General features: G+C 33.4%; 1 protein-coding gene across 3 annotated transcripts; it reads left to right on the top strand.

The window, feature by feature from the left end:
• Nucleotides 1-9522: 9522 nt before the first annotated feature.
• LOC132271179 (uncharacterized) lies at nt 9523-15853 on the top strand. Of its 3 annotated transcripts, none has more exons than XM_059772476.1 (5): nt 9523-9717; nt 12781-12846; nt 13109-13169; nt 13266-13378; nt 15290-15853. In XM_059772476.1, the coding sequence occupies exons 2-5, from the start codon at nt 12828-12830 to the stop codon at nt 15448-15450; spliced, it is 354 nt and encodes a 117-aa protein (XP_059628459.1). In that variant the 5' UTR covers nt 9523-9717; nt 12781-12827; the 3' UTR covers nt 15451-15853. The 3 variants fall into 3 exon arrangements, with proteins under 3 accessions (XP_059628459.1, XP_059628457.1, XP_059628458.1); XM_059772474.1 differs by lacking the exon at nt 9523-9717 and adding an exon at nt 10178-10620; XM_059772475.1 differs by lacking the exon at nt 9523-9717 and adding an exon at nt 10627-11603.
• Nucleotides 15854-17058: the final 1205 nt, after the last annotated feature.

A 17058-nucleotide genomic window follows, 5' to 3' on the forward strand; every position in this document is an offset into this window, starting at 1 on the left:
ACTAGATCATTTACATTTATTCCCTATATTGAAGTGGAAATGAGAGAGCATTTTCCACGGATTTAGTTGAGGGATTGCTGACTTCGTACAAGGGTGATTCTGGATGCGATATTGGTTGACTAATAAGTTAGGTCAGCTTAGTTCTTGTCTATTTCGAACTGGTAGGACTTTAGTTCATACGAATAGAATGGATTACGAGACGGTTTAGATAGATAGAAGTGGTGATTCATACTTTATATCAAGTTCCGTCTGGTGAAAACAATTATGGAAGTGGATGCTCTTAACAACCGATAAGATATAAATCTTTCAGTTTGTTGATGAGTTATCAATTGAATGTATAGTAGGTGTAATAATAACACTTGTTATTACTAAGGTAGTTCAGGAGGTCAATTTTAAATATTGGAGCTGACCCTAGAGAAGGAGTTTAAGGAACTGGAGGAGAGTTAGTAGTTTCCGTAAATAGTGATATGACGGTCGGGCGACTGAGATGAAAATTTATAATTTTTCTTGGTACACCCAAATGGTTAGAAGGTACATCACAACATTAAATGTCAGTTTTGGTGAACAGGTACGGATAGGGACGTGTATATAATTGCCCTAAGTGTAAAACCTGCTACAAAGGTGGAAAGTTGATCATCGGATATCATAGGAATCTTTAGCCACTTCCTATAACAAATATGGAAGTTGAACTAAACAGGAGTGACGGTCGGTGGGAATGATCGACATTGATTTGGAATTTCAATTTTTCATATGGAATCCGAGTGGTGGATTGAGAAAGATCGCTTGAGGACATAAATTTGAGCGATGCTTATTTTAGAACTTCATAGTAGTTCTATAGTTCAGTGATAGTAGTGTTATAGCATGTGGTTGTCCATATCAGTGGATGCAAAGTTCTATTTCGAATGAGTATTATGAAGATTTTGGAGCAGCAGCTCTATTCATATCTATAGACAGAAGAATTAATCGAGAGATTAAATTAGACCACACATGATATGTTTGAGGCGTATAACCTAGATTTTCATGGACAATTGAAAATGTTTACTTCACTTGTTGGAATTTTGTTTATGATATTGTTGGCACAAGGAGGTTAGTGTGACAACTTTGGAGGTTTTGTATCTTTCACAATGCATACCTCTCATTTGTTGGTTGGAAATGGAAGTAAGGGTTATACAATCAGACATCGACTTCGTTTAAAAATATGCCGGAAAGAGATACTTCTCTTTGTATTGAACTACGCGCGGTTGGGAGGCGACAATGGGATGTTGTAAATAGTTGAACTCGTATACTAGAGTTTTTCTATCAGGGAGTAGTTTGCTCGTTCTGTTTTCTATATAGGAAGAAAGACGATTTTTGGAGAAAGGTTAATTTTACTTATTACATTGACTTTTAGAGGATTGTGTTTCGCAATTGAGGCAGTCGCCTCTGAATTAACGTTACCAAATTATTAGTGCTGGGTGTATAGGAATTTGTGCGTATATTCTATGGCACTTGGAGGTATGTAGATCATTCCCTTGTCGACATGGGAGGATTACGTTGATATAACATACGCATCGTATGATTATTGTGTTTCTTAAAATATAAGAGTCCTGTATACCACTTGGTATATTGGAGTTAAGTGGAGCCCTTATAGTGAGGTTGCGTCTACTTGGGAATAGGAGGATGTTTTTCGTTCACAGTTTCCAAGCATAATGGAAGAAAGTAAGGGCGAATTCCGAGGACGAAATTCCTTTTATTAGGGGGGAAGAATGTAATACCCCTAATTTTAAAAGGATAGTCTCGGTATTTATTTATTTGTTTTAATTGTATTTTTAATTATTTAATTGATTATTTAACTAATTGCTTATATGTTTAATTGAATTATGTATTACTTGATTATTTGATTATGTGTCTATGTATTATTTGTATTTGTCCATGTGTTAATTATTTAATTAGATTATGTGCTTAAATGGTGTTTTGATTAATTGTAAATTAAATGTTTTCTTTTCTTTTATTTTTCTTTTATGGTTATGGTTAGTAGTAATGGGCAACCAATTAGGTCCCATAGACTACTTGGATAGGAGGTTGGATGTGTATGGATTATTACCCATGGATAGTTGTGTATGTATATATATAGATATATATTATATACATATATAAAAAGGAAAGTAATTTATTAATTACTTTTATGGTAACTTGGGTAGTAATATTTAATCTAATGTATATATTTTATATTTAAATAATAAAAATATACATAGATTTGATACGTGTTATGTTTTAAGTTGCTTTATAATATTATGATAATTTAAGTATTATTGGATAATTCATTAATAAATAATAGAATGTGTATAATTTATTTATTTAATAAACATATACATAAATTATATACGTAATATATTTTACTTACCTTTTTAATATATATAAAAGGAAAAGTAATTTATTAATTACTTTTATGGTAACTTGGATAGTAATATTTAATCTGATGTATATGTTTTATATTTAAATAATAAAAATATACATAGATTTGATACGTGTTATGTTTTAAGTTACTTTACAATATTATGGTAATTTAAGTATTATTGGATAATCCATTAATAAATAATGGGATGTGTATAATTTATTTATTTAATAAAGATATACATAAATTATATACGTAACATATTTTACTTATCTTTTTAATATATATATTTTTTAAGTTGACTTGGATTGGGAAAAGGGTTAGGGTTATTTTATTTAGCCTATAAATATATAGTTATAGGTTATTAAAGGGGGCTAGAAATATTCACATGTTATATTCTAGAGAGAGAGAGAGTTAGAGAGGGAAGGAAGAAAATGAAGGAAGGAGGAAAAAAAATTCTGTAGAGAGAAGATCAAGGAAGAAGAAGTTTAACTTTCGATCCGAAAGTTTAAAGCAAATTCTTCTTCTATCTCTTTCCCTTTGATTCATGTTTCTGTACATGCCTAGGAAATTTCAGGATTTATTAAACACATAAAATTAAATAATTATGCATGTTTAATTGGATTAGAACATAGGTTTTATGAAACTGGTTCATGTATGTTCTTGTGTTATGAATTGATAAATGTATGATTTTGATTTGATTTCCGGTGTGAATTTTTATATGTTTACATTATGTATTTTTCATATATGTGGAATAATGGAACGTAGAAACATGCCTAGGATTCCTGAACATTAAATAGGAACTAGGTTTGAGTTTAAATAAATTTAAATAGACTCAATCATAATAATGCTTTCTATTTGAATGTTTTAAACAAACGAATGGATTTAATCTTTTAAAATGTTTTAGCAATTAAGATTAAATGTGTAGGATGAATTGGATATAGAGAATGCTTATTTGACGGTATAATAAAATATCATCACGTATAAGATTCAATTTGTGTAGGACATATGATATAGGAAGCTTAAATAAATAATAAGTCATTCATATTTTGTGATAACTTGATATCATATTATCATAGTTATTTCTAGATTGTTTGATGTATTTCCTTAATCGTTACATCAATTGTTGGATTGTGTGTTTTAATGCATCGGTATGGGACGGTGGCATTATAGGGACGGATTAACTTATCAGTTAAGTCCTACCTATTTTATATGAGGGAATGGATTAACTAAAATGTTAAGTCCTACTTATATTCAAGTCAGGTTAGCTGAACAAGTTGAATAACTTATGGAGGATTAATTTATTATATAAGGGAATGGATTAACTAAAATGTTAAGTCCTACTTATATTCAAGTTAGGTTAGCTGAACAAGTTGAATGACTTATGGAGGATTAATTTATACTGAATAGGATGATTACTAGATTATATATATATAAGTATGGTGCCATGATATGAGCTTGAGTCTCCGGATCAGTGGTTAGGGTGTGTATATCGCCAGGGATGTGTAGCTAGATATAGTGTAATTGTGTACCCTGATAGGTCTAAATACTCATGCCCACTATATGTGTGTTTTGCATGTTGCCTACTATTCAGGTTGAGACAACCCTATAGTCTAGTGAGGTTCCTTTAGTGTGTATATATATATATATGGACTACTAGTTATTGTTGGATTGACTAGGATGTATACGTGTATCGGATCTCTGCTTGGACTGTAGTAGAGTAGAACTTGTTTGTGGGCCTGACCCACCATTATTTTTCAAGTATTCGTCAGGAGTAGAGGTTGTTCGTGCTGAGCGGGTATCAGTCTACTTCATTCTTCCGATGCTACATAGGAGTTCCTTTATGATCCAGTTTCTTGATTTAGACAGTTATTACTGTCATTTGTTTAGTTTGGATTTTCTAGGGGTCCACATAGTATGGATTCTCGAGTTGTATTTTGGAGGATCAGTTGTATCAGAAGAGTTTATTAATTAATGAAAATATATTCTGAGGTTTATTATTAGATTATCATTTTAGTTTCTTGTCAATATTTTATTTATTCTTCTTTATTCTTTTGTACTCTGTGTTCGTTTATTATCAATTTGTTTTGATATCCTCGGGTATTCGGGCGTGGGCCTGGCCAACTCGCATTCGGAAATTCGGGGGTATCACAGTAAATGAGCCTACTCACCTGTTTACGAGCTCACAAGTAGGGTTTAACATTGTTTAAACTCGGCTCATATACTAAACGAGCTTGAAAATTGAGTTTGAGCTCAGCTCGTTTACTAAACCAACGAACCAGTGTCGAACTTTTAACAAGCCGAGATAGAACTATTGATAAATAGCTCAGTTCATTTGCAGCACTAACTAAGAGTTGTATATTGCTTTTTCCTCAGCACAGTGCTCCAGCCAAGCATTCCATTTAGGACTACTAAACTAATCAAACATGTGGCGATAAGACATAAATTCAAAGCAAACTGTGAAAGTGACATTTTAAAACAAATTTTAAACCATTGTGTGTATGGTCAGTGCAATCATCCAACGAAGTGATAAAGAACGAAAGTGGCTCGTTTCTAAATTTTAACAGCTTTAGAGCATCTCCAATGCTAAAAGCTATTTTTAGCTACCAAATGCATATTTTGACAGGTGTTATAGTGTAAAAATACTATATTTGCTGCCAAATCTATATTTTGACAGGTGCTATAATGTAAAAATGCTACATTTGCTATTTTTAGTGCCAAATCTATGGGATGGTTTTCAATACCCTTTTCAAGTTAAATAACAAGGGTACATGAACATTTTCTGTATGCTTTAGCAGCTCAAAACATCTTCAAATAGCTATCATTGGCCTTATGATACCTCTACTAAGGAAGTTACTACTTGGTTGTCCTCAAGAGTTGCAGTTCGGACAAAGATGATGAAAATTAATCCTAAAATATAATCTGTATGTTCGGGATAATTTCTATTTTTTATTCTACTACTAATTATTTCTAGGTGTATACATTAATTATTTCTTTACGTGGATGTTAAAGGGTCTTATAGATTTGTATAGCATGCCAAATACCTGAGATGCTTCATGGTAATGCCAGGAACATCTATGTTAAAGGGTCTTATAGATTTATATTTGTATACTCGATTAAGAGGTTTTAGTTTTCAGCTTTTAAAAATAGTTTTCAGAGAATTACAACATAAAACTGTTTTCAGTTTTTGAAGTTTAAAAATCTGTTTGGTTGAAAATAGTTTTTTTGAACTAAGAAAAAAATAAAGGAAAGTGCACATCACTCTTTTATTTATTTAATTTTTGAGATATTAACAAACAACTAATGTAATTAAAAAAAAAATTCCCCAAGTCTATAAATACAATTTTTATCTATTAAATATGAGTTGGAGGTGAATTACTCCTCAAGTATTCTTAATAATATTAAATACGAGTTGGAGGTGAATTACTCCTCAAGTATCCTTCATAAAATTGCACAAATACAACATCACAAGTTTAAATACAACATCACAAGTTTACATAGAACAGTAGAGGTGCATGTCTTGGTTAAATTAAAATAGAGAAAAAGATGTATATGAGGTGTGTCATGTACAATCATGAAGTTCAATTTTACATAACCAACGCAAAACACAGGTATGAGAGAAATGACTTCATCTAGCATTGGCTGCATACGACGCCACATTGATCCCGCAATTTGGTTTTTGGTTTCTATAAGCCGCCATTTCTATAGTACAATCAGCAGATAAGTGCTACCATTCTCCTCACCAACAAGATCAACATCTATTGTTGTTCAATCTGAATTAGCTATTCAAGAGCAAATGGAAAGGAAGATCATGATCACTGCAACTAGTAAAAAAGATATATCAAAGTCAAGTCTAAAAAGTAGAATCAATTGAGCACAAAGGAGAAGGTGGACTCTATCAGGACTTTATTAGGACTACAAAAAAAAAAAAAATTATATGGGCTGATTTTAAAATATAATGATTTATGTTTTTTTATATATAATATATATATATATATAAGAGTCTGCTCACGAGCTTACAAATAAAACTTTTTATTGTTCAAGCTCGGCTCATTTACTAAACAAACTTGAAAATTGATCTTGAACTTAGCTCATTTATTAAACCAACAAATCCGAACTAAATTTTTAATAAGCCGAACTAGAATTATTCATAAACAACTCGAATCATTTGGGGCCTAACTAAGAGATGTATTTTGCTTTTTCCTCGGCGCAGTGCTCCAGCCAAGCATTCCATTTTGAACTACTAAACTAATCAAGCACGGGGACACTCAAAATTTGAAACCATCACTGTGTATGGTAGTAAGTGGAATCGTCGGATGAAGTGATAGAGAATGAAAGTGGCTCGTTCGTAAATTTTAACAGCTTTAAAGGCCTTACATAAAGATGGTGGCAACATATTCAAAGATTTAAGCCACTTGCCTATCTGCATTTTGTTCTACTATGCTTTCTTTAAGATAAATTAAAGCTCGATTTCTTTAAGATAAAAATAATAAATAATGCAGCCATGTTAAAAACTAAGTACGAAATGCCCTCTAATATCCATCCAAAGGTTTAATCTTCTATTCACAATCTTTTTCCATTATTTTTCCTACCTTTAAGAGCTTTCTACACATTTACACCATAATATTGAAAACTGAGATCATTTAGAAGAAAGTCTTTGAACTCTCAGGAATACCCATTCCAAGTATGAGCTACAGATTAAGCAATTTGAATTGTTCTGTATTCAACTACCACTATGCAAGACAAACTCAAAATCTTCAAAGTATTTAAAAACTATATAAATAATAATAATAAACTTCCCTCAACTACTACGGTGTTGCAAGAAATCCCCAAAAAAAAAAAAAAAAAAAACCTTTCAATTATGTTTTTGTTTCAACTTATCCCACCAACTCACTTTTCGGTTCCGGAAAAGTCAAAAGACCACGGTAACTTTTTTATAAAAAATACAATTTTAATTTTTTTTAAAAGGTAAGTAATGCAATTTTAATCTTGAATCAATTAGTGTAAACCATTAAGTGTCATCACGTGTCTAACACCGCTCCCTTCTCTCTAAACCTCTCCCTTATCAATCATTTAAAATAGGGTTATCATTTAATATAGGGTTATTTGATGCATTAACTTATATCTATACATATACGATGCTATATCTATATATCTCCATCACCACCTTTATTGCCGCTGTTGACCATTGCAAGTCGCAGTGGCCGCTGCCGCAGATCTACGGCAAGAAAACCCACCAGCAGCCAAATTACGTCACCACCACCGTTCCGCTCCCAATCACCAACAACAATCCTATATTCCGGCGAATTAACCACCACCACTTGTGCCGTCACCACCGCCATCCTTACCTGCAACCACTGCCTCAGACCGTCACCGCAGCAGCCGCTGCAGATCGTATAGGAGAATGACTAGCACATCTACACAACAAAACCACCACACCCAAATCGGCATTGCCAGCACATCCACACAACAAAACCAAACACAGCCAAATTGGTGTCGCCACCACATCTACACAACAAAATCCACCACAACCAAATCGGCGTCGCCACCACCATTGCTGCTCCAAAACCACCAGCAACAGCACTATATTCCGGCGAACTAACCACCGTCGCCATCCTCACCCTACAGTAGCCGCCACATTCCCATAAGCATCACCACCAAAAACTCCCCAGCAGACAGTGATTCCCCCGACGGTTATGAGAAAGAGGAAAAGTTGAGAGAGACGATCGGGACTTGAGTAGTGGGTTGACAAGTGGGAGCCGAATTATGCTTTCAGGTAGTCGATTTAGGATTGAAGGCAACTGAGGTGGTGGTGGTGGTGTTTGGGTGTGAAGGCAACTGAATTGGTGGTGTTTGGGTATGCGGGTAACAAAAAGGATATCATTGTCCTTCAATATTCAAAAGGGCACTATAGTCATATAAATGCAAGCTGCGCATCACGTGACAACACATGATTTTTTAACTGCGAAGCATTGCCGGATGGGACAATCTATCAAAAAAAAAAAAAAAACAAAAAGAAGAGTAACTTTAGGAGGTTTATTGCAATTTTTGTAATTCAAGGTGATTTATTACAATTTTTGTAATTAAAGGTGATTTATTGCAAATTGACTAATAGTTCAAGAGTATTAGTACTAATGTGGTGACTAGTGGGCTTTCATTATATAATTCAAGAATTATTACTAGTATTTTATGAGTTGCTAACTAATATCATATCTTTGATTGAAAAATTATGGTAAATGAAGTACTAACTTTGATTCTTTACAATTCTAAAGTAGAATGGCCAAGCCATATGAAATCATTTGAATTTTGTATGTTAACCCATTAATCCATAAATGAACAATTTATAGAAATTTGAATCCCTCGTTAGCATGCCAATTAGGTAATATAGATGTCTCTATCAGTTTTTTTTTTTTGGGCCAAATTTTATTAACAAAACAAAACCAACGCACAATTTTATCCATAAATGCCTCGGATTTTGCACATAATTTAGATATAGGTAAAAGGTGAAAATCAAATATATGTAGAGGCCAAGTGATTTTGGATGCTAACACAGGCTCTCCTCCCTCAATTGTGAATGTGGAAAGGGAGGGAGCATGATTATCATTATACATTTTGTAAATGCGTAGACAATGTTGCTTATCATTGCGGGATTCTTTGAAAAACGTTTCCCTCAGCACTTTCAGTTACCACCGGCATGAATAGAATGCTAAATTGTATGTGTAACTTGATGCTATTGCCAACTAATATTATTTGGTTCAACCGATCAGGTTTTGTGAGATGAGCATTCTTATGCTGGTTGATTTACTGTGTGTGTGATATTAGTGGGAGGTTCCTATTACACATCTTCGGCCAATTTTGCTACTGTTCTAAACAAAACCATCTCTATCTACAGGTGTGTCTGTGACTTCTTATTGCATTGGAGGGACAATACATTGCGCCCATTTCTCTCTCTAAAAGTACAAATTGTCCCTCTGTTTTTCTTTTACTGAAAAGTTAAAAATGCCTGCTGCGTGGCATCAGAAAATCACATGCCTCTTGACCAGTCAATTTTAAAGTTCATTGGGTGAAAAGACCCGTGTAGCCTTTCATCCTACTTTAAAATACAACCATTTCACCCCCTTCAGACTATAGATCTCTTTCATTTCCTCCATTTCTTTCACCTCTCTCCCTCTCTCTCTCTAAAACTTGGAGGCAAACCCATCAACAAAACCCTTTCTCCTATCTCTCCCCCCCTCTCTCTCTCTAAAATTGTCCCTCTTTTTTTCACCTTCTGATCAGGAGACAAAACCACCATCTTTTGCTCTCTCTCTCTCTCTCTCTCTCTCCATAATCGTGTTCAACTGGTAAGTATCTCTTCTTGGATGCCTTTAGTTCATTTTTATTTTATATGATTTTCTTGCATAATCACAACTCCATATTAGCATTTTATCTCTTCGATCTGTTTGTTACATGTGGTATGTATTACACAAAATTAATTAATTTCCTTTTTTCTTATTTTCTTGGCATATACATTTTTGTTACTAAACTTCTTCAAATCCAAGTGTTTTTGTTTCTTTGAATTAATATTCATCTTTGCAACCTATTTTGTGATTTTAACATTTCTCAACTCCAAACCTTAACTGACTGATTATTTTTTTTTTTAGCTATTTAAGTTCATATAGTTCATCTTGTCTCACAAAATTTTGATGTGGACAAAGTCTATTCGACGCTAATTCGGTTTATTTCTTATAAGAGGATAATTAATGGCGTGGGTAGTTTCGGAAAAGGCATATATATAATTTGTTTGTTAAACCTAAATGAAGGCCCAAGTCAAATAAGTCCAGGGCCGACCCTGACCAAAGGTGACAAAGGCGGTCGGCCCATGGTTGATGGGTCAACAAAAAAACAAAATATCTTTAGGGCAAATCAGTTCAGCCTCCATCTCTATTCTCGTTCTCGACTCTGAACCTGCCCTCTCTCTCTCTCTCTGCAACTGCAAACTAGAAAATCTACAAGAATCGGAAGTTCAAAAGGCCATATATTTCAGTTTATCTATCTGTCTGCAAGAATCAAAAGTTCAAAACCTATTATTACCTATATCAAAACCCATATCGGCATATCATTTCAGATTGTTCAAAAAATCAAAACCCATATCTTTCAGTTTCCATCGCCCGCTGTTCCAGTTCGGGTTCGCCGTTCGCAAGCTTCAGCCGCTGTCTCTCAACTCTCAAGCTTGCTCCCCTCTCTCTCTCTGCAACTGCGAACTTGTATGTATGGGTTTTGTTTTAATTTTTTTTTCTAAATCAACTAATCAAGGTCTGTAATTCTTGTTTTGCAAACTAAATCCTATTTAGTGAAATTTTTTATGATCTTTTTTAAATATATTTTTCATTTTTAACAAAATTTGCATTGTATTTTGAGGTAATTACCGTAATCTACCTATTATTTCAGCAAAACAATTATTTTTTTAAAAATATTTCTGTAACTTCTATTTCTGTGGTTTTTTGTTGTTGTTGTTGTTGTCAATTATGCGTACAAGAAAATTTGAATCTGGGCATGAAAAGGAAAAAAAAAAAGAATCTGAATTGGATTAGAAATCTGCAGAGATTGAATCTGAAACAATTTTTATCAACATGCCAAGCTTTTTGAAGATGGAAATCTTTTCAGAACTAAAAAAAATTCATAACAAGAACTTTGGTGATAAATTATTGTACTTTGTGAGATTGAAAACTCCAAAAACGGAATCAGATTCAAATCAGCAAAATCCTGTAATTCCAGTACCAAATCTGCTTTTTGACCGATAATTTGACCAGACCTGCTTTTTGACAGGTAAATTTGACCAAACCTGCTTTTTAAGGCAAATCATTTCAGCCTCCCCAATCGCCTCCATCTCTATTCTCGTTCTCAACTCTGAACTTCCTCTCTCTCTCTCCCTCTCTCTCCCTCTCTCTCTCTCTCTCTCTCTCTCTCTCTCTCGGCAACTGCAAACTACAAAATCTACAAGAATCAGAAGTTAAAACCCCATGTATTTCAGTTTAAGAATCAAAAGTTCAAAACCTATTACCTATATCAAAACCCATAACGGCATATCATTTCAGATTGTTCAGAAAATCAAAACCCATATCTTTCAGTTTCCATTGCCTGCTGTTCCAGTTCGGGTTCGCCGTTCGCTGTTCGCAAGCTTCAGCCGCAGTCTCTCAACTCTCAAGCTTGCCTCCCTCTCTCTCTCTCTCTCTGCAACTGCTAACTTGTATGTATGGGGTTTTGTTTTAATTTTTTTTTCTAAATCAACTAATCAAGGTCTTTAATTCTTGTTTTGCAAAATAAATCCTATTTGGTGAAATTTTTTATGATCGTTTTTAAATAATTTATATTTTTTTACAATATAAAGTAACAAATTTTGCATTGCATTTTGAGGTAATCACGTTATCTACATTTTATTTCAGCAAAACAATTTTTTTTTTTTTCTTTGGTGTCAATTATGTCTACAAGGAAATTTGAATCTGGGCATGAAAAAAGGAAAAAAAAAAAAAAAAAAAAAAAGAATCTGAATTGGATTAGAAATCTGCAGAGATTGAATCTGAAACAATTTTTATCAACATGCCAAGCTTTTTGAAGATGGAAATCTTTTCAGAACTTAAAAAAAAAAAAAATCATAAGAAGAACTTTCACAAGAAAAAGTACTTAATATAGGGTAAAACTCTAAAGTTACATCTTGAAAATTAAAGTACATACAAAAAGCATGCTTTTGAGTGAATTCCATAGTGTTATTGGAAGGGATTTGCCATGAACTACCTCACACTCTGCTTCCACTAGTAGATTCTCAAATAGGATTGGTAAATTCGTCAAAAGAAGAGATAGGGTATTGAGTGGTGAATTGTTCAGAAATAAATTGGTAATTTTTTTTATTAATTACCCAAATAGGATTTTCTATGCCTTAATCAGTTAATTGTCTAAAGAAACATTGTTAGTTAATATTTTGGTTGATATATTTTGATTTAGCTCACCCCATTGAGAAATCTTGGATGTTTTGTTTCGCATAGAAATACAATCTGTGTAATGCACCAAGGATATATTCAATCTTTCTGTCATATTTTTATTTTCAAATTTTGGTTTTTTATTTTCTTTTGCTATTAGAATGCAGAATATTAGGATATTGATTTGTTATTTGAAGATTATTCCTAAACTGATGCATTGTATTTTGTTATTGGATTAATTTAATGTAAGAACTAAGTATAATATGTGCTAATCACACCTATCCGCAATCACACCTCTTTCTACGGATAGGTGTCCAACATTTTGACTGAAAGCATAGTTGGGTTAGGTTGATATATGATACAGATAATACTTAGATGGTAGTGTTTTAAGTGTTATGAGTGAGATTGTGAAACCTCTTCCTAACAACTTGGGTGTTTTCTTATTTTTAGGGTTAGCATCGGGCTTTAACATTTAGTAAGAACAAGGTTCAAGAAACATGTCTCCTCAGTCATCAGGTAACAAACTCTTACTTTTTTTAAAATTTTAATTGGCATTTTTAGCTATTGGTTACGTTTATTTATTCATGTTTTACATACTGATTTTTTGTTTTTATTTTTGTTTCTACATACATATATATAATATCGTTATGATGTGATGCTCGAACAATTTATTAATGGGAATTAAAGACTTGGAAGTTTAATTTTTAATTTCAGAATATATGTTTTACAAGTTTAGTAACGCTTTTAAAACTTTTCCTCTTTTGTCCTGATAATATAGGTCTCTTTTATGAAAGAAGAGAGTTGATTGGGAATGGGTGGAGTTGGCAAAAAGAAGATAGGTATGTTTTTTTTTTGCGAGATGGGTATGTGCATCTATATATATGTTTATTTAAGTTTATTCTTGTAATTTTTTAACTAAAATTAGCTGATATCAGCTGCTGCCATAATGTTGAAGCTCCGACGCCTGTACCGGAAGTCGGTGAGGATAATGTTGAACCACTGATGCCTGTACTGGAAGGCAACAAGGATAATGTTGAAGCCCATTCAGGTATGTAGAATTAAGAGAGGGGTTAAAATTTATGGATTCTTTACATAAATTTTCTTTTTAATTTAGGTAGTAATGAAAGATGGACCACAAACTCTTGCGGTGGGTAAGATTTCCTTTAACATAGTCATACCAAATGGATTGCCCTTTGTCAATGAACAAATTCAGAATGTGTCTGAGCATAGATACTCTATTGAGAGTAGGAAGCTTTGGCAGCCCAACACCTCCATAATCCTTAGGTCTACATAATTCAAACCGAGCTACCTTAGCACTTGTAGCTCTAAGGTTAAACTCCAGCCCAAAGAAAACTCCTCAACATTCCATCAATCTGATTAATAACCATTTTAGTCAGTAAGAAGAAGCTGTTCCAGTATCCCACAATACTAAGTAAGATAGATTTGATGAGTTGCAGGCGCCCTGCATAAGAAAGGAATTTGGATGTCCAGCACTTAATCCTTGCTGTGATTTTCTCCACAACGGCCCCACGGTCAGTAGCCTTGAGTCTGGTAGAAATTAGAGGCAGCCCTAGTTATCTCTGATTGGGAGATCACCAATCTCAAACTCACACCCCATGGCTAAGCATGTTTGAGTTTCAATAGGAATACCAGCAGTAAGGATAAGACTTTTTGAAGGGCTAGGAGACAACCCAGAAAGAGAAGAAAATAACTAAAGAGCCTCTGTAAGAACAGCAAGGGAAGCCGCATCACCATGACAAAAAAGCACCAGCTCATCAGCAAATGAAATATGAGAAATCCTGCTTCTAGTACACTTCGAGTGAAACTCGAAATATGGACTCCTATTAACAGAGTTCTTAATGATTGTAGATAAGACGTCCATGACCAAAACAAAGAGGAAGGGAGACGTAGGATTCCCTTGTCTGAGTCCAATGGTACATTTAAAAAAAACCCACATAGTTCATTGGTGCCTTAGAATCCGATCCGAATCGGGTCGGGTATGACCCACTGACGTGATGGTTTGGGTTTGATTACCCAAACCTTTCCCCGCCTACGGTACTTTCTCCTCCAAGTCCGGTGGTCTTTCAGGTACACACATATACACACATTTACACGCACATTTACACACACATATACACGCACATAAACACGCACAATTACACACACATATACAAGCACATTTACACAAATACACCATCATTTCAGAGAAAAAGAAAAGCCAGCGAGCAAATATGATGTGATCACTTTCTCCTTACTCCGGTAGTCTTTCAGTGCACTATCCAGGTATACACACATATACACGCACATTTACACACAATTATACACACATTTACACACACATATACAAGCACATACACACATTATGTATTTATGCATTTCAATACACGCACTTGGAAATTGAAAATTAAATTTATGATATATATATATATATATATATATATATATATATATATATACTCGCACATATTACTGTGTAAATATGCATAGGTACACATCGATGTTTACACACCTCCTTTATATACACACATATTATATCTAGGTTCAATTTTTATTTGCTTGTATATATATCAGTTTTTTTTCTTATTCTATACTAGCATGAAACATTATATTTGTTTTTGAATTTTCACTTTAGGTTAATGTACTGATTTCTCCTGATTTTATTATATATATATATATATACACACACGCATATATACATTACATGTAATTTTGCATTGATTTTATGTCTTATTAGGTGTTCGTCAGGATCATCATTTTCCTTCCCCGACTTCTCTTCGTTTTGGGATGGTCTCTTTGTAATTTGCAAATAGTAATTTTATTTAGGTTTTTTTATTAAATTATTTGTTTTTCAAAATCTTAGATGCTAATCTTGCATCTGGTGCATCTCGTGTTCGTGCTATTGCTATTCGTGCTCCAATCCCATGCTTATCACACACTAATTATCTTGTTTTTATATTAGGTCGGTCATCTCGATTGATCCTGCATAGGGCAGTAGCAACGGAAATGGTGCGGCAACGGGAGATGGCCCTCCCCACGCAAAAAGGGTGGCCTTGGCAGCAGAAAATGAAATTTGAAAATTTGAAAAAAAAAATTAATATTTTTATTGCTTATCTGGTATAAACTTTATATAATTTGATTTTATTAGGCCGGTCATCTCGATTGATCTGCACAGGGGCAGTAGGAACCAAACCAAAATAGTGCAGAACGGGAGGAGACAACGGGAGGAGACGGCCCTCCCCAGGCAAAAGGGGCGGCATTGGCAGCAGAATATGAAATTTGAAAATTTGAAAAAAAAAAAATTATATTTTTATTAGTCATTAGAATATTTAACATTTTAATAATAAGAAGAATCAAAAAAATTAGTGAACTTTGCTCAGAATCATACCATGGGCCTTAGTAGATGGGCTTAGGGTTGATATTTTATTTTAAAAGACATGAGATTGTTGTACAAGTATGGATTGGTTGGATTGGTTTGGGGTGGGTTTTTAGTTATGACTGATGAAAATAAATGGCATTTGACAAATATTATTTATGGGCTTGAAATCATGTTTTATAAATTATTATAAAATTGTAGTATATACATATATATTCTCGACTCAAAACCAGCCTATAAATTCATGAATTACCGAGTAGGGGTATTCGAGATTGATTAGTTTATTAATTGAATATATAAATTTTGTTTTCCCTTCTTATATAAACAAACATGAACCAAGCCCTTAGTGAACTGAGCTTGCAATATTCATTGAAAACTTGACTAGCTTGCAGCCCTAATTCCCCTCATGTTCATTTCTTATAACTAGAGAGGGAGAAAAAAAAAAAAAAAAATGCACGTAATTAGAAATCATAATGAATAGGTAGTGGTATCTCCCTAACTCTGTATTAAGCATTACAAATACTGTAATATATTAAGACTCACAAAGCAAATTGATGGTTGTACATGCAAAAAGTTTCTGAAAATAGACAAACAGAGCCCTTGCAATGAATATCTAATTTGCAAATGATTGCTATTCTGTAAACTCAAATTCAGGAAGCTAATATTGAGTCAGTCCATAAACATATAGGCTATATAGCAACCCCTCGGGCAGTTATTTATCTTTTAAAATTTTTTATTTTCTTTTTGTTTTCAAAAATTTGTGACTTTAATGTACTGTTCATTGTTTCATTTTATTTGCTTCTTATTTTCGATTTTTTTTTTTTTTTTTTCGCAATCTTATTTTCAATTTAATTGCTATAATTCTGATTGGTCCCATGGTTGAACCGTCAACCCTTAGCCTGGGCACTTTATCTCCAGTTTGATGAATGGTTGCGTTTAAAATATTTATTTTTCTTCACTTTTATATATTATTATTATTATTATTATTATTATTATTTACTAATGACAAAACAAACACACACAACCGTCCTTTTATCCGTTCGGACTCAAACCCCTCCCTCCCTCCCTCTTTAAGAATAGAAGGGTTATACCTTCAAACCAAAGTCCCTTTAATTTTCGGTTTAAAACATTGACATACAAAGAAATTAGACTTTATAAGTACAAATCAGCCGTCATGTAAACATAAATTGCCCCCTATGAGAATAAGATTTGGTTAATTGGTTTAATTGAAAGGGTATGTTGATTTTCCAAATCACGGTTCAACGTGATAGTTCAAAAGGACATAATATAGTTGGATAGTCTTTTGTTCTATACTTGTAATGTTCTATATTTGTATTATTCAATCCAGATGTTTC

The sequence above is a fragment of the Cornus florida genome, unplaced genomic scaffold (genome assembly GCF_030987335.1).
Source record: "Cornus florida cultivar Cherokee Brave unplaced genomic scaffold, ASM3098733v1 CherokeeBrave_3.0.0_Hap2_Chr08, whole genome shotgun sequence".
NCBI lineage: Eukaryota > Viridiplantae > Streptophyta > Magnoliopsida > Cornales > Cornaceae > Cornus > Cornus florida.